General features: G+C 43.4%; 1 protein-coding gene across 1 annotated transcript in view; it reads right to left on the bottom strand.

Moving 5' to 3' along the window:
- LOC100941686 overlaps positions 1-22,628 on the bottom strand; it is a 60,933-nt gene that overhangs the window by 13,031 nt on the left and 25,274 nt on the right. Inside the window, 5 exon segments of the mRNA XM_012808503.2 lie at positions 9,793-10,071; positions 10,718-11,002; positions 11,777-11,872; positions 11,875-11,980; positions 11,983-12,033. Coding sequence (XP_012663957.2) covers positions 9,793-10,071; positions 10,718-11,002; positions 11,777-11,872; positions 11,875-11,980; positions 11,983-12,033 — 817 coding nt within the window.

Genomic DNA, 22,628 nt, shown 5'->3' with positions numbered 1-22,628 from the left:
AAAAAAAAAAAAGAATATTTAATTTTAAGGTTGAAACTTCAAGGATACCCTTTACTCATATTCATAATGGTGCACTTACCAGGCTATGCTGCGCTAGCACCTTGGAACAGGACAGGATTTTGGGTGAAGACAGGTCCCCTACAGCGTGGGGCAGGGACAGCAGTGACTGTGCCTGTTTATTCACGCTCACTATATTGGAATATATTGCCCTTTTAGAGGGCTTCTTGAGTGTTTTTTACAGATTATTTTAACTTAAATAATAAAATCTTTGCAATGCTTTGTGATGAGATTGAGGAATGACCACAAACCTCTTAATATCGTGCCGAAGCTGCTTATTTTGTGGCAAAGTTCTAAAAAGAGGAGTTAAATGCAAAGATGTGTGTTTCTCCATGAAGAAAAACTAGTAAGACTAGTGTTTAATTTTTGCTGTTTTTTGTTTTTGTTTTTTTTTTTGTGATTGGTGGCTCTCAATTAGCACTCATCTTAGACACCTTCAAAAAGTGACCATTGACAGTACTCACATTGTTAACACTTTCCTAAACTCATGCTATGGAGATAATATTTTGGAAAATAGATGTGTAAAAATATTTATATTCCTATGGAATTTGCAATTTGGTAAGCTCCCTGGGAGACCCTGCTGTCTATGGTCCTGGGGCCTCCTTCTAAGAATCACCACTTGAGGAAGGCGGAGCATGATGGAGGACGGGAAGGACATTTAGCTCAGCTCTCCTGGAACAACAGGTGAGAGTGAGTGGGCTAGATCATTCCTGGCGTGATATTGGTGTGGAGGGGCAGTTTGGGGTATGCAGCCAGGTGGCGGATTGCTGGACTTGGAGTATAATCTGGAGCTGCAGAGCCTGCCAGGAAAGGTTCCGCCCTGGCAACCCTGGCTGCTGGCAGCAGCAGAGGCAACCAGCCCCACCAGGAGGCTTACAGTTCCAAGTTTATGGGAAACTAGGCAGTGTGTGGAAAGACTGGTGAAGTGTGGACTCCAGAGAGGATGCAGTCTGGTGCGGCACCACCATGGTTAGACGGCAGGAGAGACACTCAGATGGGAAAGATCCCGGACAGGAAGAGGCCATTGTTTTGGAATTTGAGAGATGGCAGTCACTGCAGGCACCTTTCCCCGTCAGCCAGGGATAGCAATTTGAGTCTCATCTGCAGACAGTCGTCCTACACTCGGAACTGGCCCAGGATATCCTGAACTTCACTGGAACTGTTGCAGGGAAAATTTGGGAAACCTGCCTGTGAAGATGTTTTTGAGATGGGTGGAATCAGCTGTTCGGCCAGGGTCTGGGTGCCAAGTGGGTAATCAGGAAAACACCAAGAACATTTAAGTCAGGAGACAGGTAAAAGCTTGGGAACCACTCATGCTGCCACCTGGTGTCCATAAAGTATATTGCAACATAAGTATATTCCTACTAAAGTCGAATCCCCACGGCATATATATAGTCATATGTGTATATATATGTATGTATGTATATGTAATATATATAAATTTTGTTGCCTTGTTTTCTGTCTTTGCTCAGACTTTTTGCTTTTTTCCCCTTCTTTATTTCTGGTAGGAGATAATTATTAAAAATTTCTTTTAGTTTTTATTATTTTTTTCACTGCTTTCTCCCCCTCCCTTTTTTTTTTTTTTTTTTTTTTTTTTGACAGAGTCTCACTATGTTGCTCTCAGTGAAGTGCTATGGTGTTTCAGCTCATGGCAACCTCTCAGTCTTCTGGGCTGAGCAGTTCTCTTGCCTCAGCCTCCCAGGTGGCTGGGGCTGCCAGAGCCCGCCATAGTACCAGAATGCTTTTGGTTGTAGTTGTTATTGTTGTTTGGCAGGCCCTGGGCTGGTTTCGAGCCCACCAGCTCTGGTGTGTGTGACTGGTGCCCTGGACACTGGGCTAAAGGCACCAAGCCCTCCCCTTCCTCTTATGGTTGCTGAGAGTGCTTACATCAGGCTATTCTGATTATATATCTCCACAGCTGAGATTTCAGCCCAAAGCCACTGATTCACTAGGATTGGACAGAAACTAATACAGGTCAGAGCCATCTAGCCCTACCACACCAAGCAGGTCTCCATAGTTTTAGACTGTACTACTGAAAGGGACCTTTGTAAAACTCTAGGGTAAAAGTCACAATTACCAGTCCCAGTTCCTTGGTAAAAGGCTAGTTAATTACAATTCCAGGAGCCCTCAATTCAATTTCACCTTACCAGCTTCTCTTGACAAATGGTGAAAAATAATCATGGGGTGGAATCAGCAGAAAAACTCAGGCAACATGAATAATCAGAGTAGATCAACTCCCCCAAGAAATGACAAAGGAGACACACCAGAAGATACCATTCATAAACAAGTGGCTGAGATGTTAGAAATTGAATTCAGAATTTGGATTGCAAATAAGATTAACGAAATGGAGGTAAAGTTGAAATTAGAAATTCAAGGAGTAATTCAAAAGTTGTCTTAAGAATTCAATGAATTCAAAGACAAAATCACCAAAGATTTGGACACATGAGGCAAGAACTTGCAGCCCTCAAAAATCTGAGAAATACAATAGAATCCCTCAGTACCAGATTGGAGCAGGCAGAAGAAAGGATCTTTGACATTGAAGACAAAGCTTTTGAACACTCCCAAACACTCAAAGAGGAAGAAAAGTAGAGAGCAAAAACAGATCATTCCCTGAGAGAACTGTGGGACCACTCCAAAAAGCAAATATTCAAATGCCTTTTAGGAATCCCTGAAGGAGAAGAGGATGGTCTGAAAGGCACAGATACTCTACTTCAAGAGATAATTGAGGAGAACTTCTGAATTCTGAAATTCAGATCGCACAGGTTCAAAACTGTCTCAACCCAAATAAAGCATCTTCTAGACACATTGTAATTAACTTTGCCAAAGTTAATATGAAGGAGAAAATTCTGCAAGCAGCCAGACATAAGAAAATCATAACCTACAAGGGGAAGAATATTAGAATGACTGCAGATCTCTCTGCTGAAACTTTTCAAGCTAGAAGAGGATGGTCATTGACCATCAACCTTCTAAAACAAAATAACTTTTAACCTAGGATCCTGTATCCAGCTAAACTGAGTTTCATTTATGATTGAGAAATTAAATACTTTAATGACATTCACATGTTGAGGAAACTTGCCATAACTAAACCAGCTCTCCAGGATATTCTCAGGCCCATCCTTCACAATGACAAGCATAAAAGTAAACCACCACCAAAGTAAACTCACTTGGAGACTCCAGGATATTCCTAGACTCATCCTCCACAATGATAAGCACAAAAGTAAACTACCACCAAAGTAAGCTCACTCAGAAACTCCAGGATATTCTCAGACCCATTCTCCACAATGACAAGCACAAAAGTAAACTACCACCAAATAAACTCACTCGGAAACTTTTGATCAAATTCCAACTTCCACAATGGTGAAAGGATTAAAAATATCCACTGGACTTTTGAAAAACTTGATACACAAAATACTACCAGGCTTATCAATACTTGCAATTAATGTGAATGGCTTAAATTTTCCTCTAAAGAGGCACAGGCTGGCTGACTGGATATGAAAACTCAGACCAGATATCTGCTGCATACAAGAATCTCATCTTACCTTAAAAGATAAATATAGTCTCAGGGTGAAGGGATGGTCATCTATAATTCAGGCAAATGGAAATCAGAAAAAAGCAGGTGTTGCAATTTTATTCACAGATATAACAGGCTTTAAACCAACAAAAGTAAGGAAAAATAAGAATGATCACTTCGTATTTGTTAAGAGTAACACTCCACATGATGAAATTTCAATTATTAACATTTATGCACCCAAGCAGAATATGCCTCAATTTATAAGAGAGACTCTAACAGACATGAACAACTTGATTTCCTCCAGCACCATAATATTGGAGATTTTAACACCCTTTTGGTAGTGTTGGCTAGATCGTCCAATAAGAAACTAAGCAAAGAAATTTTGGACTTAAACTTCACCGTACAAAAATTGAATTTAAAAGACATCTATAGAACATTTCATCCTAATAAAACTGAACACACATTCTTCTCATCAGCCCATGGAATATCTTGAAAAATTAGTCACATCTTAGGTCACAAGTCTGACCTCAGCAAATTTAAAAGTATAGAAATTATTCCTTGTATTTTCTTGGATCATCATGCAATAAAAGTCAAACTCACCAATACTCATACAAAGTCATGGAAACTAAATAACCTCATGCTGAATGATAGCTGGGTATTACATGAGATTAAGAAGGAAATTGCCAAATTTTTGGAACAAAACAATAATGAAGACATGAATTATAAGAACATGCGGGATACTGTGCAAAGGCAGTGCTAAGAGAGAAATTTATAGCATTGCAAGCCTTCCTCAAGAGAATGGAAAGAGAGGAAGTTAATAACTTAAGATGGGACATCTTAAGCAACTGGAAAAGGAAAAACACTCCAACCTCAAACCCAGAAAAAGAAAAGAAATAACTACAATTAGAGCAGAATTAAATGAAATTGAAAACAAAAGAATTATTCAAAAGATCAATGAATCCAAAAGTTGGTTTTCTGGGTGGCACCTGTGGCTCCCTGGGTGGGACGCTAGCCCCATGTACCAAGGGTGGTGGGTTCAAGCCTGGCCCCAGCCAAACTGCAACAAAAAAAAATAACTGGGCATTGTGGTGAATGCCTATTGTCCCAGCTAGTTAGGAGGCTGAGGCCAGAGAATCACCTAAGCCCAGGAGTTGGAGGTTGGAGGTTTGCTGTGAGCTGTAACACCATGGCACTCTACCAAGGGTGGCATAGTGAGACTCTGTCTCAAAAAAAAAAAAAAAAAAAAAAGAAGTTGCTTTGTTGAAAAATTCAACAAAATTGATAAACTTTTAGCCAACCTAACCAAAATTAGAAAAGTAAAGTCCCTAATATCATCAATCAGAAATGACAAAGGTGAAATAACAAGACACCTCAGAAAATCAAAGAATCCTTAATGAATACTACAAAAATCTTTATTCTGAAATATGAAGATCTGAAAGAAATTGACCAATACTTGGAAGCACACCAACTTCCTAGACTTAATTGGAAAGAATTGGAAATGCTGAACAGACCTATATCAAATACTGAAATAGAATCAACTGTAAGAGATCTCCCAAAAAAGAAGAGCTCGGGACCAGATGGTTTTACATCAGAATTCTACCAAACCTGTAAAGAGGAACTAGTACCTATATTACTTAACCTTTCCAAAAACATTGAAAAAGAAGGAATACTTCTCAACACATCCTATGAAGCAAATATCACCCTGATCCCCAAACCAGGAAAAGTCTCAACAAGAAAATAAAATTATAGACCAATATCTTTAATGAACATAGATGTAAAAATATTCAATAAGATCCTAGCAAACAGAATCCAGCAACATATCAAATGAATTATGCAACATGACCAAATGGGTTTTATCCCAGGGCCTCAAGTTTGGTTCAATATACGTAAAACTATAAATATAATACATCACATAAACAAACTAAAAAACAAAGACCATGTGATTCTCTTGATAAATGCAGAAAAATATTTTGTCAATATCCAGCATTCTTTCATGATCAGAACACTGAAGAAAATAGGTATAGAGGGGAATTTTCTTAAACTGATTTTCTTAACTGTAGGCCATCTACAGCAAACCCACAGCCAATATCATATTGAATGGAGTAAAATTGAAAGCATTTCAACTCAGATCAGAAACTAAGCAAAGTTGCCCATTGTCTCCACTGCTTTCTAACATTGTAATGGAAGTCTTAGCCATCACAATCAAGCAAGAGAAGGTGATCAAGGGTATATAAATAGGATCAGAGAAGATCAAACTTTCAGTCTTCGCAGATGATATGATTTTATACCTGGAAAACCCCAAGGACTCAACTACAAAACTCTTAGAAGTGATCAAGGAATACAGTAGCATCTTAGGATATAAAACCAATACTCACAAATTAGTAACTTTTATATATACTAATAATAGTTAAGCTAAAAAAAACAGTCAAGGACTCTATTCCCTTTATAGCTATGCCAAAGAAGATGAAATATTTGGGAATTTACCTAACAAAGGATGTGAAAGATCTCTATAAAGAGAATTATGAAACTCAGAGAAAAGAAATAGCTGGAGACATTAACAAATGGAAAAACATACCATGCTCATTGCTGGAAAGAATCAACATTGTTAAAATGTCCATATTACCCAAAGCAATTTACAAATTTAATGCAATACCAATCAAAGCATCACTGTTGTACTTTAAAGAACTTAAAAAAATAGTACTTTGTTTAATAAGGAACCAGAAAAAACCTCGAATAGCCAAGACATTACTCAGAAATAAAAACAAATCAGGAGGAATCATGTTACCAGACTTCAGACTATACTATAAATCTATAGTGATCAAAACAGCATGGTATTGGCACAAAAATAGAGAGATAGATGTATGGAACAGAATTGAAAACCAAGAAATGAAACCAGACACTTATCATCATTTGATCTTTGATAAGGCCATCAAAAATATAAATTAGGGGAAAGATTTGTATTTAACAAATGGTGCTGGGAGAATTGGCTGATGACTTGTAGAAGACTGAAACTGGACCCACACCTTTCACCATTAACAAAAATTGACTCTCACTGGATAAAAGATTTAAACTTAAGACATGAAACTATAAAGATTCTTGGAGAGAGTGCAGGAGAAACACTTGAAGAAAATGGCCTGGGACAATACTTTATGAGGATGATCCCCCCTCCCCCCCAGGCAATTGAAGCAACACAAAAAATACATTACTGGGATCTGATTAAACTAAAAAGCTTCTGCATAACCAAGAACACAGTAAGTAAAGCAAGCAGACGGCCCTCAGAATGGGAGAGGATATTTGCAGGTTATGCTTCTGACAAAGGTTTGATAACCAGAAGCCACAGAGAAAAAAACTTATTAATAAAAAAAGAACAAGTAATCCCATTTCATTGTGGGCAAGGGACTTGAATAGAAGCTTCTCTGAAGAAGATAGGTGCGTGGCCTACAGACACATGAAAAATGCTCATCATCTTTAATCATCAGAGAACTACAAATCAAAACCGCTTTGAGAAATTATCTAACTCCAGTAAGAGTGGCTCACATCACAAAATCCCAAAACTACAGATGTTGGTTTGGATGTGGAGAAAAGGGAATGCTTCTGCACTGTTAGTGGGAGTGCAAGCTAATATGTCCCTTTTGGAAAGAAGTATGGAGAAAACTCAGGGATCTAAAAGTAGACCTGCCATTTGATCCTGCAATTCCTCTACTGAGTGGATAGCCAAAAGACCAAATATCACTTTATAACAAAGATATTTGCACCAGATTGTTCATTGCAGCTCAATGCACAATAGCCAAGCCATGGAAGAAGCCCAAGTCCCTGGGGGCGGGGGAGTCCTCTTCATAAATCCCATGAATGGATTAATAAATTGTGGTATATGTATACCATGGAATATCATGCAGCCTTAAAAAAAGATAGAGACTTTGCCACTTTTACCTTTACATGGATGGAGCTGGAACATATCCTACTTAGTAAAATATCTCAAGAAAGGAAGAAAAAGTATCCAGTGTACTCAGTACTATTATGAAACCAATTTACAATCACTCACACGTTCATATGAAGAATAGATCACAACTATGGCCCAGGATGAAGGAGGAAGGAGAGGGGGAGGTCAGATCAAGGGAGGGTGAGTGGTGGGATCACCCCTATGGTGCATAATGCAAGGGTACATGTCGGATCTATTAAGTATAGAGTATAAATGTCTTAAGACTTAAGTAAATGTGATGAGGTATATATTAAATATATATGTATATATATTTATATGCGGTTTTATTACTGTTTATTAAAAAGCAAATATTTCAACTTTAAACATTTATATCTGCACCCTTAAAAATCCTTGGAAAGAAAATGTTGCCACTGGTTTCTGAATCTTCTAAAGCCTGAACACATTTGCTATAGATTCAAACATGCAGCACTCCCCACCTACTTTGGAAAAATAACTAATTGATGTGAAGGAAAACATAAACTTACTTGCCAGATTTCAATGAGAATCTGTGCATAATTGGTGTATGAGATTAAAAAATTAGAATCATGCACTTGAAAGAGCAAAGTGATGCTTTGTTTCTACTTGGATCCAGCCGTATCGGCAAGGTAACTTTTGAAGCAATAACAGATTATATACTGAAACCAGCTGGAGTAAGCCACACTCAGAACCAAACTTCAAATGACTGCACCACCAAAAGCAAACTAAGAATTTCAAAATAAATTGAGCACATTCAATTATGATTTTAGTCAGATATTCTAAAACCAAAAATTTTAAGTATTGTTTTTATTCTTACTTAATGTATATTTCCCTGTTTTGCAATGTGCATATTAAGTTAGTTCAGTAGTCTGTGTATATAATTAATAAACAGGAACAAGGGATGCATGTTCAATACTTGTACTAAAAGTGATGTTGGATCAAAAATTTTTGGGTTTTTATGAGACAGAATCTTATGACATCATAGCTCACAGCAATCTCAAACTCTTGGGCTCAAGTGATCTTCTTGCCTTAGCCTCCCAAGTAGCTGGGACTATAGGTGCCTGCCACAACGCCTAGCCATTTTTGAGAGATGGAGTCTCACTGTAGCTTAGGCTGGTCTTGAACTTCTGAACTCAGGTGATCCACCCACCTTGGCCTCCCAGAGTGCTAGGATTATAGTCATGAGCCACCTCGCTTGGCCAGGATCAAGAATTTTTGTATCTTGGCTCAATTATTCGGTAAGTGAGGAGACTAAGGGTGAGACCAGTAAGGAGACCTGTTTGAGGTCACCCAAATAGATATTTTCTTGTTCAAGACAGAAATCTCAGTTTTAGCACACTGTTTGGCACTCGCAGGTTCTAATACCTCCTTGAGTTGTAATACAGGTGTGCCCATAGAAAGGATAATTATCAACCAAAATATCGTAAGAGGCCTAATAGTTTAGAATCTTTGGAGAATAAAGAGAGACCATGGCAACATCAGAGAACATAAAGGTTTGAGTCACTGGGAGTCGCTGCCATCTCTCTTTTGTTCTGCCTCCTCCTTCTGTGTCCCTTACCCTTTCCCACCCTCCAAATGATGGGTGCTTTGGAATAACCACAGTGGCTTTGGGACTGGGGGTCTCTCCTGGATGGCTGAGCACATTCTCAAGAAGGGCTAGATGCGGGGAATACAAGATGCCTTGCTGCCCCTGGTGGAGAAAATTTTTGTTAGGGGATAGGAGGAACATCAGATTAAATGCAACCCCAGTCAGAAGGCATCTGGGAAAAGTGAAGGCTAAATAATAGGCCAGTAGAATCTGGAGGCCATGAAAGGGCACTGCTGCTCTGATGGCTGGAAATACCCGTGAGGAGAACCACTTTACTTGATGATCCAGGGAGTCAGGCAGGAATTTGGATTGAATCGAGGTGGGGGCAGAAAAAGTGGCTAAGAATGAACTGTTCATTCATTCCTGGGCGAAGGAATTCAGAAATAAGGCCTTCTCCACCATGCTCCTCTGTCGGTCACTGCCAAACCGCCACCTGTCTAGTATTAGGAACATCTTTGTGCCTCTCCTAGAAGAATGAGTGCAGTGTGTGGCTACTGATGACAGTGACAGAGGAAATGAAGGAACGGTCTGAGTTAAGTGGCTGTGCGGTCATTAGGAAGAACTCCAGCTCAAGGTGGGGGCAGAGGAAGTGGGAAGTCTACCAGGATGTCACCTGGCACACAGCCCCATGGAGACGACAGAGTCTGCTGGTATCACCTGCTCTGAAAATATCCTGCTCACCTGTGACATTGAGACTCACTCTCTGGCTGCGCTGGGGCCCAAGGCCGTTGTTGGCCTCACAGAAGTAGTATCCAGAATGGTTGGTGGTCAGAGTGAGAAAGAAGGACACTCCTCCTCCAGAGGGGGCCGAGCCGTTCCCCAGGGTGACGTCCTCGTGATACAACTGATACAGGATTGGGGGAGAGCCTCTCAGGGCTTCACAGTGAAGCTCCACCTTGTCCCCCACCACAGTCTGGGCCCGGGGTGCCCTGAGGGTGAGGATAGGGTGGGACGCTGGAACTGAGGGAGATAGAAGCGTTGTCAGAGAAGGATTTGATGCTGTGACAGATTCACACCCCCTTGCAGGGAACCCCAAAGCAGACACACCCCTTGATCCCTTCTGTTCTCACTGACATTTTCCTCATCTAATAATAAAAGCATTTCTCCCAAAGCAGAAGAAGCAGTCCTGTGCAGTCACTCAGGCCTCCTGATGAGGAGTAAAGCATCTTTTTTTTTTTTTTTTGAGGCAGAGCCTCACTCTGTTGCCCTGAATTGAGTGCTGTAGTGTCATAGCTCACAGCAACCTCAAATTTTGGGTAAAGCAATCCTCTTGCCTCAGCCTCCCAAGTAGCTGGGACTACAGACACCTGTCATAACACCTAGCTAGTTTTCTATTTTTAATAGACATGTGGTCTCACTTTTGCTCAGGCTGGTCTCAAACTCATGAGCTCCAGTAATCCACCCACCTTGGTTTCAGGCCTCACACCATGCCTAGCAGGACTAAGGCATCTTAACTCAGTTTCTCATCTTGCCATTGCTTAGATAGCTCTTAAATCTTCACAAAGCATGTTGTTCTGTGCTTTTCCCCCTCCTTTAGAAGATCCTCGTGGAGCTCAGAGAACCTCAACCCTGGCTGGTGAACCAAGGCTGAGCAGAGGGAACTTACTTCTTGTGGTGACTGTGATCTTGTTGCTGATGAGGGGGCCGCAGGATTTGTCCGCTGAACAGTAGTATCTCCCTGCCACAGGGGGGACCTGCAGCTCTGCTGATGAGGAACGCTGGGTCTTCACCCCCAGACTTCCTGTTCCCTCTCTGTGCCAGGAGAAAGTGACAGACGACTTGGCTACTGTCGGGTACTTGGCTACTGAGCAGGTAAGGATCAACTTTTCTCCTTCAATCAGCTGCCTTCCAGAGGGCTGGATCTCTAGAGTCACAGCAGACACAGGGACCTCTGAGAGGACACAGATGGCATGTGAGGGTACTGACAGCAGGGACCTTAAAATCAAGGAGAAGGCTGGAGCTGCCATGAATAGGCAGGAGCAGCAGATGTAATAGGCAGAGTTCCAAAGCAGGAAATAAGAAATCACTTGCGCATATTATTATAAAGGGAGCGACATCCGTCCACAATCCTGAAATCCCTATCATTGCGGAATATGCCACCAGGTCCAAGATCTTCCTAAACTTGGTGTTGGCTGCAGCCACAGTTGATGAAAATTTATCTCTAAGGAATTCTTGATGCACCGATGAAGCAGAGTAAGCGAGAACAGTAGAAATCTTCTATCTGGAAATTTACTCAGAATCCAAACCCTCCTCCCATCTTTCAAGACTTCCGCAGCCTTATTTCCGTATCCCCACATTCCTCTTCAACTATTCCAGTTCTTATACACTTTCCCTTTTCTGACGTGAGTTACGTCAAAAAAATGAAAGCTCCCCAAGGATCTCTAAAGACAGTAAGTGGTCATCTGAAGTCCTGGTTGTCTGCTGACCCATGGAGAACAGACCCTGCCCATCTCCGTAACCCATAGTGTCGGCCACTCCGTAAGCGATCAATAACTGCTATTACTGGCTAGCGTTTAGGTGGAAGAGGCTGTTCTCGGGCCATCAGACCAATGCCAAGCCTGGACAGAGAAGGATGCCGGGTATCAGGATGTCCCTCTCTGTTTTGTCCACCGTCTGGGATAGTATTGTTCTGCTCTCCTCACCCCAGCTCTGCATCTGGACACACAGCCCCTCAGATGCTCCCTCTGCACTTGTATCTGGGCTCTCAGGCTTGTTCTTATTAGCACAATACTGTGAATCACCATCTTTGCCTTGCACCAGTGGGGACCTGGAGCTCTTGGGAGCTGTTCCAGCCTGATCCCAGGGCCTGGCTATCTCTGAGGAAGCAGAACTGGAGCTGGACCTGTGACCTCTGTGGATGGACCAGGGCTACTGGGTCTCACAGGTCAGGGTCATGGGCCCTCCGTGGGCCAGGAGGGCTGGCTGTCAGGCACGAAAACAGCTCTAAAGAAAAGAACAAACTCAATCCCAGAGTGTGAGGCTTGGAGCTCCCGGAGAGGTGTACCTGTGCTCTTAGCACCAAGTTACAAACTTCTGACTGGCATTCGGCTTGCATTTGCACATGTGGGCTATCATAGGTAATAGGCAAATGTACCTGTTTTAACTTACATACAAATTCGACTTTACAACAAACTTATAGAACCCATCTCTTTTGCAACCTGGGGACCGCCTGTAGGATCAGGCTGCTGGAACCATCTCCTGACTGTGGCTGGGGTGTAAGAGGCTTTTCATGAAATCCCCACTGAAGAGCATCTTGCGTCAATCCAGGGTCTTTCAGCCAAACCCTGTAGCCCATGGGCATGTAGCCATTATCTTGAACTCGGGTACTTAGAAGTTTTGAAGTTTCTTTCTTCCACTGATGTTAAAAACAATTCCTTAGAAGCAGTGCGATGATATTTGCCATTGCCGCTGGAGACTGGATTTAGCTTGGTGGAACCTGAGTTAGATCCACCACCACGCCGTTCTCCATCCCTGTGGTAAATCTTCTCACTACTGTGTCCTTCCTTTCCTCCTCACATCCCAGAATCACCTTATTTCCTTCAAAGACAGGTGAAGCCTGCAGGCTCAGCCGGCTACAAACAGCAGTGGAGCATACTATGGTTATCCCGAAGAGCCACGGTCCCTCACACACCTGCAAACGTCCTCCACCAACACTTAAATGGTCCCAAACCTGGTTCTTCCTTTCCCTTGGAGAATGAGCTAATTCCCACAAAATATCCTTGAGAAATTTCCACACGTGCCTTTAAATAAAAGAGGAATATCGTCCTATACCTTTCCCAGATCAGATCCTTTTGCCTGCTGGCCTCTGGGCTACTGCCCTGTCTCCTTACTTTCCCCACTAGGTCAGCACATCAGACATCCCCACTCTGCCTTTTTACAGCTCTGTCCAAGCTTCTGGCCTTAACATGGTCCTTGGACACTCAGCTCAGTGGCATGACTTTAGACGTTCCCTTTTTTCCTCACCAGATGAAAATTCCACTTGTACAGGATCACGAAGGGAGGATCCTTGAGTTTTGCACTGCTAATATCTAGATGTTTTTATTTGGATCTCTTAAGATTTTCTTTCCAATGAATCCCCATTATGATACCAAGATGCATCTCCCTGGGCTGGGCTGGGAGTCCCTGCATCCGACGGTCACTCTCCTTCCTTTGAAGGTCATGGACCATGGTGGACAAGGAGAGGTACAGTGTTTGGAGGGGCCCCTCAATAGGAAATGCAAAGTGAAGGCAAAGGAAGGGAGGCACAGAATGGGGGGCCCCGGGGGCTGCCTGCAGCTGAAGGTTCCTGTGCTAATTCCCAGTCAGGACAGGGGTGGAAAGGCAGCAGATAGCCCTGGGAGAAGGGCCTGGGACAGGGTCCGGCCTTGGCCCAGCCTGGAGGTGGGCAAGGGGGTGTCACAGGGAACAAGTCTCAGGTTCTTGAGATGGGCCCAGAGAAGCTCAGGAGAGGTGCTTTGCAGCTGGACAAGCGCTGTGGAAGCCTCAGAAGACAGGCAGATGCTGAAATGCTCTTGTCCCATACATTCCTGCCAAGGTAGAGGTGCGACCAGGATGTATACACCTCACATGCAGTTTCTAGACTATAGAAAATCACTTTCTACTTGTTGACATTGAATGAACGAGAGTTTTTTGCTTTTGTTACTTTTAAACCATGCTTAGTTGAGGCACAATTGTGGGGAAGGCAAAGTGGGACACAGTCAATAACGGAGGGGTGTAAGGCATTCAAACGGAGGACGAGCTGCGTGAGAGACCAGGCCGTGTGTGGGCTGCAGCCCAGTGCTGGGTGTGGCAGTTGAGGCATGGGGGCTGTTTCTGTGCTCTTTGGTGGCAGCACTGGCTTGGACACACTGAGGGAGGGGTACTTGAGAATAGGGAGGTCGGTTCTGAGGTGCTCCCGCCATCAGCCCCTTGCCTCTGCCCTTCCTTCTACAAACGTTTCCTTCCTCTCTCCCCTGAGGCCTCCTGGGGGTGTGGGGAGGACTGGACACTGGGCAGCCAGAGGAGGGTCTGTTCACCCGGCACAGTAACAGGTGTGACCCCAGAGTGGCAGTGCTGCTGGTCTTGCCATGTCCCTCATACAAGGCTTGGTATAGGCTGTGCAGGCCAAGGGGACCAATGCCCAGAGACCAGGAGGAGCAGAGAGAAGGAGAAACTTACCTGGCTGTTTTTTCCAGGAGCTGTGAGGGAGTCTGAGTTCAAAGATTAGCACAGAGCAGTGTTTCTCAAATCCCTGCAATCAGGCGCTCTCTGAGAGCATTTCCGACAACACAGCCGCAGCTGCTTCCTCTGTTTTTTCCTTGCCATTTCTTGGCTCCCATTCCACACCCCCAGACCCCAAACAACAACAGAAAATAGCACCTAACATATTTTACAGATGTGCAAGCTTGTGTCCCCAGCCCTGGCTCAGCTCGTTGCCACCGCTCCCTTGGCAGTTTTAGCCTTCACGCCCTCCCTCGCCTCTCTCAGCTCAGAGGGCGGAGGCGGGCAGGAACACGGAGGGGTGACTGATCCTGCCTTCATTGCCTGGGCTTTCTATTATTCCCATTATGTTTTCAATCTCTGGTTAAATGTTGGCTTAAAACCCCAGAGAGGGAGCCATACCTCTTAGTAGACCTTCCCTTACTTTCCTAGATTTTAGAAATAACTATTCGTCTGAAAAATTATTTAGTTTGAGGCTCTAAGAGGGAGTGAGGGCCATGGACTTGTGCTTTGGCAGAAGGAAAACTCTAAGTTTCCTGAGATGGAAAAAAAGCAATGGGTGAAAAACCAAAGGCAACCTACCTGTCTGGCACTGATGGCTCTGTTGGGGTCCTTTCTGTCGTCCTGGGGATCGAGCTCTGTGTGCTCCCCATGTCTTGTTATCTTTCTCTGAACCCCAAGCGGAAGCAGAAATACAAGTTTCTTGGCTTTTCACCGGCTGACTTTAGGAACTGAGAGGCCACTGCCCTAACCCCGTCCAGCCCATCTACTCACCCAGGGTCAGCAGCAGCAGCCACAGAAACATGAAGACCTGGCCCAGCCGAGGGCAGGACAAGTCCATCTCACCCAGAGCCTGGTCTCCTGTCCAAGAAGAGGATGGGAGGCCTCTGCTCAGAGGAGACCTGCAAGAATTAGAAAAAGGAAAGAAGATATCGTATCTTGCCTTGGGTTCCAAAAATACTAGGCATGAACGCGGCTGCTTTCCTAAATGCTGTCTGAATCTCAGTCCCAGCAGCTGTGCAGTTTCAGATGTTCAGGGTCAAGAGCTAACAGTCTGAGTGTCTAAGGAGAAACGCCTCCAGCGCTGTGCCCGGGCTCCCTAGAGACACCACACTGTGGAAGTGCTAGTATTCAAATAACTCTTTTTCATTTTTCAAATGGAAAACCCCTTTATTGCCTCAAGTTCACTTGGTCTTCGGTTCTGCATGAAGCCCCTAACTCAGGCCGGCTTCGTGAGTTTGCTGGGCTGCCCTCAACACGGTGAGTCACAGGGTCAAGGAGTCAGCACTCAGGCAGAGGCTTTTTGACTTTCACGTGAGTTGGCATGAGGCTTCTGAACAGGAAAAGAATAGAAATTTACAGATTAGCCCAAGGGGCTGCCCCCACATCCCACTCAGATCTGTGGGGAGTAGGAGATCAATGAGCAAGTGTACCAAGAGGAACCCTGGTTCTTACAGCCAGAGCCCCTTCCAGAAAGGGCCTCCCGTACCTTGCAGTCAGAAAGGTCCCTCCTCGTTATCTTGTTTCAGGGCGTGTGTGACTGTTTTCACAGTGTCTGTCACAATTTGTAATTATTTTCTCGATTTTCTTGCTTGTTTTTTCATCTTCTTGCCCACTAACATTTAAGGGCCTGTGTCTGTCTCATCCACCATTGTATCTCCCTTCTTGAAAGTTGGCCTTTAACAAGTATTTCTTTAGGAGCTGTTGAGTAGACTGTGAAAGATTATGAACAAGTGTTTCTCAACATTTTTTCTTTATTGCTTCCCAATAGGAGCCTTGTTAGACATTTCTTTTCACCACTGCCCTCTTCCATGAAATTTTAATACCACATCTACTGTTTGTCTATGTGCTGTATGTATAGCTGTGCTTCACACATAAAAAGAGTAAGATGTTTTTCACCTTTTCAAGAACCATTTTTTGCCCCTCTGAGGGTGATAGCACCCCTGTTGGGGATGTATGTTTTGCACTTAGGATAAGGCATTTTTAGTAACCTAACTGCTGGGATAAAGTTAGGACCTTTCAAAGAGACCTTTACATTAGAAATGGAAGGCGATCTCAGATCAAATGCTCCACACGCAGGAAGGCCACCTCTGAGCAGGTGATGGAAAGAGCTCTTTTTAAACTACCATTCCGTTCTTTCTCTCACAGGGGTTATCACATTTTGACTTTCTACGTCTACTTATGTGATTGTGTAATATCGATTTCTCTCATTAGGCTGGAACATCCTCAGCACTGGAAATGAGTGTGCTTGGATCTTCTTTGTATTTTCAATGCCTGGCAGAGCACTGGTCACACACCCACCTGTCAGCAAGCGCTTGCTGAGTAAGTGAATGACGGAGCAACGACATGGAGGAGGGTGCCTACAGGAAGAGATGGAACACGTTTGAATATGTCCTGAGTCGGTCCTGGTTAAAGGTTTCTCTAATACTCTGGAGAAGAGGTATTGGTTAGGCCTATTTAAAGTAAGTTAAATCAAACTGTTTATAGAACTATGCCATAGTTCATCATAGTGTGGGGTCATTGTAAACTAACAATCATAGCACGTGGTGCCAATTCTGCAAGGTCTTCTCTGACCTGCCAAGTTCAGGGTAAGTGCTCCTCCCAGGTGCATCTGTAACAGTTGGATTTCCTGCAGTCAGAGCTTATGGCAGTGAGGTGTCCAGTCCTGAATAGCAGCGTTCCTCAGTAGTGTGAGATCTTTAGGGAAGGAAAGGATGAGGGCTCACTTTTGATATCTCTGCAGTCAGCATAGCCATTTTAACAGGAAGGCACAGTTGAAGACAGACAGATTGTGCTGTAGTGCAGTGGAGTCAGGCTAATTCTACACACCAATAAGTGTAAATTCAGTTCATGATCAAAGGTGAGGTTGTTGATGATTACTACAAACAGTTGTTTCCTGTGGTTGGAAAGAGATGCGCAAAAAACAGCCTTTTGAATTTTACTGCTCATGCGTGGCCGAAAGTATTGCATTTTCTGTCTCCGGCCCTCCCCCATCCCCCCAGTCTAGGGACTAGGCCGTGTTCACATTATAGTCCCAGAACCTAATACAATGTCTGACGCTTAGTATGGGGTTGCCAGATAAAATACAGGATGCCCACCTGCATTCGAATTTCAAATAAAAAACAAATAGTTTTTGCTATAACTATGTCCCATATGATATTTGGGATATAATGACACTAAAAGAGTTGTTATTGTGTTTATCTGAAATGCAAATGTAACCAGAAGTCCTGTATTTTTATTTGCTAAATCTGACAGCCCTAACTGAACAGAATCCCTTTGAATTTACATGAATAAATTCATGAATGACTGTGCTGGGGGATGTTTGTTCTTCCACATGCAGGTGACTCCCTCTGCCCCTCCCTCAGCCCCTTCCTCTGCTCTTTGCTGTCCCTCCCACCCCCTCTACCCGCCCACCCCTGGTAGAAGTGAAGCGTCTCCCTGGCTGGCAGATTCAGGAAGAATAAATGAAGCCTGCTTAACTCAGCTCCATGCTCTTCCCCCTGAATGCAAACCTACTGGTATGTGTGGGGGGCACTATGAACAAGCTTGGGTCTCCCCTACACTCATGAGCTGGGGGCGTCTGAAGTTTGAGAGCAAATTCTCAGAGACACAAACAGTTGGGACGTGGGCTTAGATGTAAGAGAACTAAGAACAAGTATAGGGAGCTACATATTTAAAGGAGAGTCATGTGATGGGACCAGGCCCTGTGGCTCTCAGCCTGGGCCTTTAGTAAGAGAGCAGGAGTTTTTCAGAGTGAAGAGATTAATAGTGATCCACTTCTAAAGCTTCACTACTGAGCTTGGGCAAGAGGCTCGCAGCTTTAGGGTCCACGGTTTTGTGACCTTGGAGGGTGACATCAGCTTACGATGGCTTTGTTCATGGGCACCTGGCTGTTTCTATAGAGGTAGGACTGCATCCATGAATGGCAATAAGCAAAAGGTACAGGAACCTCATGAAAGCTTTCAAGGGAGCTGGGAAGCCTTTGTAAGCAGGGACAGAGGAGGAAGGGCTTGCCTGTGGGCAGCAGGTGCATGGATGGCCTCAGGGCGGCCTAGTAGCAAAGCTTTGTGGGCTCCACCCAGCTCAATAGAGGCCCATGGTGGGTGGGACCCGCTTTTCCTAGGCAGTCATGGCTAAAGCAGATAGACTTTTTTTCTTTTGGAGTTTTCGCTGGGGCCAGGGTTGAACCTGCCACCCCCAGTATATGTGGCTGGCACCCTACTCCTTGAGCCATAGGCGCTGCCCTTTTTCCTTTTTTTTTTTAAAGAAAAAGTGGGAATCTCTCTAACTTTTTTAAAGTTTCTAATTTCCAATTAATATGAGGGTGCATACAATTAGGTTACGTGGTTTGCGTTTGTAAGGTAAAGTCTAAGTTGTAACCCGTCCCTCACACAGAAGTGTGTCATACACCTGCATATAGTTCCTGCTGGGAAGGAACCTGCCAATCTCCCTCCTCTCCTACCCCCTTCTTGGATTTAATTGAGTTTTTCCATAGATTTTTAGGCACTGGTGACCAGAATAATATTTTTAGCCGTAAGGGTCCTTGTAGGCTACAAAGCACCAGTAAGATCTAGTTTCACACTGCTAGTGCCAGGCCTAGAATGTCACCCTCTATGAGACACTCTAAATGACACCCGGCATTCAGGCCCAAGGAGCAAACTGGCGGGATCATCGCCGACTCATGTGGGATTCTCTAGGCCGAAGGGTGGAAAATATTTACGGAATTTTTAAGAGGGTTTCCAGAATGTATAGTTATTATAGACTGGCTGCAGGTCTTGCTCGTATCCTACAGGAATGGGGCTGATAGGTTTATAAAATTTAAAAGGGGACCAACATCAGGTTCCTGGGGTGCACATCTGGGAAGGATTGGGTTCTCCCTGGACCCTCTGGGGCACAGTCCTCAGAAACATACATAGTAATTTCACTTCAGGAATGGCTGAGATATATTTTCTAACTGAAATAAGTGTGGGGGCAAAGTGAAAATGTCTCCCAGGAGGCAGGCTTCATGGGCCAGTGCAATTCCATATCGAGCCGCAGATGGTCTGCTTACTGGAGAGAGGAGACGCTAAAGAAACCCCTCCCTGAGCTCAGAGCTAAGGTATCAGAGCACTTCACCCAAAGAGGAAGTGAAAGCTAAGAGATTTTTGAATAGATTTAATAGGAAAGGAAGGCACAAAATAAATGGTTCCCACCCAACCCCCAAATAGTAAATGCTTGGACTGGGAGGTTTCTCATAATTGAGTTTATTTTTTAACATTTAATTTAATTTTTAATTGATACATAATACATGTACAAATTTGGGAGTGCATGTGATAATTTAACACATTCATAGATTTGTAAAGCTCGAAGCAGTGAAATTGAGATATCCATCACCTTAAATGTTTGTCTTTCATTAAGCTAGAAACATTCGAATTAGTCTCTTCTGGCTATTTTTTTCCTTTGAGAAAGAGTCTCAGGCTGTTGCCCTGGGTAGAGTATCGTGGCATCACAGCTCACAGTAACCTCAAACTCTTGGGCTTAAGCGATTCTCTTGCCTCAGCCTCCCAAGTAGCTGGGACTACAGGCGCCTGCCACAACGCCTGGCTATTGTTTTGTTGCAGTTGTCCTTGTTGCTTTAGCTGGCCCAGGCCAGGTTCGAATTCTCCAGCCTCAGTGTATGTGGCCAGCATCCTACCCACTGAGCTATGGGTGCCACCCAACTTTTGACTATTTTGAAACATACAATGGATTATTCACATTTGAGCTTAAGTTCAAAGGTTCTGCGCCAGCTGACATTCTGCCAAAGCTAAGCAAAGAATTGCTTTACCTGCTTGCTCTCTTTTCTTTTTTTCACATGTGAATGATTCTCTAGGATTGTAAATCTGCTCAGTGTTACTGTTCTAGAGCTGGGAATTGAGATTTTAAAATTCAGTGGTCTGGGGTCAGTGCTGTGATAGTCTTTCATGCCCTATTAATCCTTTTAATTCATTAGTACCATGGCACGTGAGAGCTTTGGCACTGGGCCAGCCCAACCTTAGCGGTTCTGAAAGAGATGGATCAGGCTCAGCTGTGAGACAGTCGGCATGGTGAGTGCTAAAACAACCTTTGCTCCTCCAGACATTTACCACTTCCTCTTGGATGAGATTAAGCAGAATAAGAAATTGGAAGCCAGGAGTTACCTTAATTTCTTCCAACTTTTAATTCTTCAGGGATAATTTGGTTTAAAGCTTAGTTTATTCAGATATTTGGATTTTAATGTGCCTGGAATTTTTCTTACAGGGGCATTTAATTTGTGAACTTTGATTTCTTCCTAGGGGATATTAAAAATGTAGTAAAATTGTTGGTTTCTCAACATGGTTGTAACTTCATTATTGGAAGGTCTTATGTTATTGTTTAATTACAAAATCTCTGAACTACTTACTGGACTTAATTTGGCATGGGAAACATAATAATAGCAGAATTTTAGCCTTGAATTCCAAATGACATTGGTGTTATATGATTAACATATTTTTTCTGAATTTTCTTAGAAAATTCTATACCACTGCCCACCAGGGGTCCCACGAGGATATTCACGAGAGTGGGGTTGGCCCTGGGGGAGCAGCTTCATTAACTTGGGTCACAGCTCTGAGAATTCTGATAGCTACTCTTGGCAATATGAAGAGAAATGAGATGGAATCACTATAGATCACCAAGAAAGTGTACGCATTTTTATAATGAAGAATGATGCGCATATATGATAAAGGAATACACACAAATTGCCATGGGAAAAGCGAATGTGAAATAAGGAAACTGTTCAACAAGCCATTTGTATGACACACATGTTTGTCAGAGCAAAGGTTCTACAGGAGCCTGGGAAAGTCACAGATACACCACGGCCAGCTGAGGTAGTGATCTAATCTCACTTGTACTTTATCCTTGAATGAGGCAGGATGTTTGAACCCTAACTTTCTGATTCTAACAGTTGAAATTTTAACACTCAATAGAATAAAATGCAAATAGAATGTAATTCTCTCCCTCACCCCTCTCTTTTTTCCTTTCCCTTTATATCTCCCTTTTTGATTCACAAAGCTGACCATAATGTTCTATTGCATGAGCTAAAATACAGTAAGAGCGATGCAGACAGACGGGGCAAGAATAGGATGCACACGGGAGACCAAGGGAGTGCAAGGAGGCTGCAGCTTTGTGGCTCATTACTGAGCTCTGGAAAAGACTTGACAGTAGCTTCTGCCTTCTAAGGTGAGGGGAAGCAGATGTCCTTTGAGAATCAAAATGGTAGACAAAATATATCTGATTTTAAGCCTCCATATAATGGGCATAGAATGGTTAAAAAGCAAAACCTTGACCTGACCCAGGTATGTGAGGTTGAATTTATTTGATTGCACACAGTATAGAGGCACTTGGAACCTTTGGACGGTGGTAGAATTATTTTCACATCTGAAAACTGCTGCATCCATGGGAGTGAGTGGGCGAGGGTGTCCAGGAAGTTGTCTAGAGTAGGAGAGAAGTGGTTCCAGATCGGAGCCTCGAGGAGGATGATATTCAGGGGATACAGATGGAGGAAGAGCAGCAGAGACTGAGCTGTGGACGGGGAGGGAGGAGGAGCTCTAGGTGAAGTGCCTTGGAAACTTCTTCAGCCTCCAACCCTACCCTTGCCCCCCGTGCACCCTCCCAACTTTCAGATTAAGCTTTTCAGAGAAAATTGAAGACATCTGATAGGAACTCACTCAATTTCACACGGCCAACATACTAATTGCTGACTCCGTATCCATCCCTTCTTCCTCCCACAGTGGAAGAGGTAGGTACTCCCCTCTCTAAGACCAGTCTGCCCCCCTCCGTGCTGAACCCCAAACTGACCCTCCTCCTTCATTCTCTCCCATATCTTCAAATATAACACATTCTTTTGCATAAAAAAGAAGAAAAAACTCTAAAGCTACCTTCACAGCACCAGAAACCAGGTTCAAATCTTAGTTCTGCCACTTTTTCTCCCGTGTGGCCTTGGGCAATGAGTTAAAGCTCTATGTCCTTTATTATCATCTCTAAAATGGGGGTGATGGCAGCAGTGCTAATATTTGGCACAGAACAAATGCTTTATGAGTGTTAGCCTTCAGTTTTATTATTCTATTTTCCTCTCTCCTTTACATCTAAATTTCCTGAAACCATGTATTCACATCTATAAGTTTGCCCCATAATTCCACTAAATCTCCTCCAGCCAAGGTCACCAAGTTCCTCTTGACTCTATGTTGAGTAGATTTTTTTTTTCATTTTTTATCTTATTAGCCTTATTAACAGTAACTTTCACTTTTGTTCTTTTTATTTTCTGAACTTTTTTTTTTTTTTTT

This window comes from Otolemur garnettii, unplaced genomic scaffold (genome assembly GCF_000181295.1).
Source record: "Otolemur garnettii isolate 467f Iridium unplaced genomic scaffold, OtoGar3 scaffold00091, whole genome shotgun sequence".
NCBI classification, from domain to species: domain Eukaryota; kingdom Metazoa; phylum Chordata; class Mammalia; order Primates; family Galagidae; genus Otolemur; species Otolemur garnettii.
This window is presented reverse-complemented; position numbering and strand designations above follow the sequence as displayed.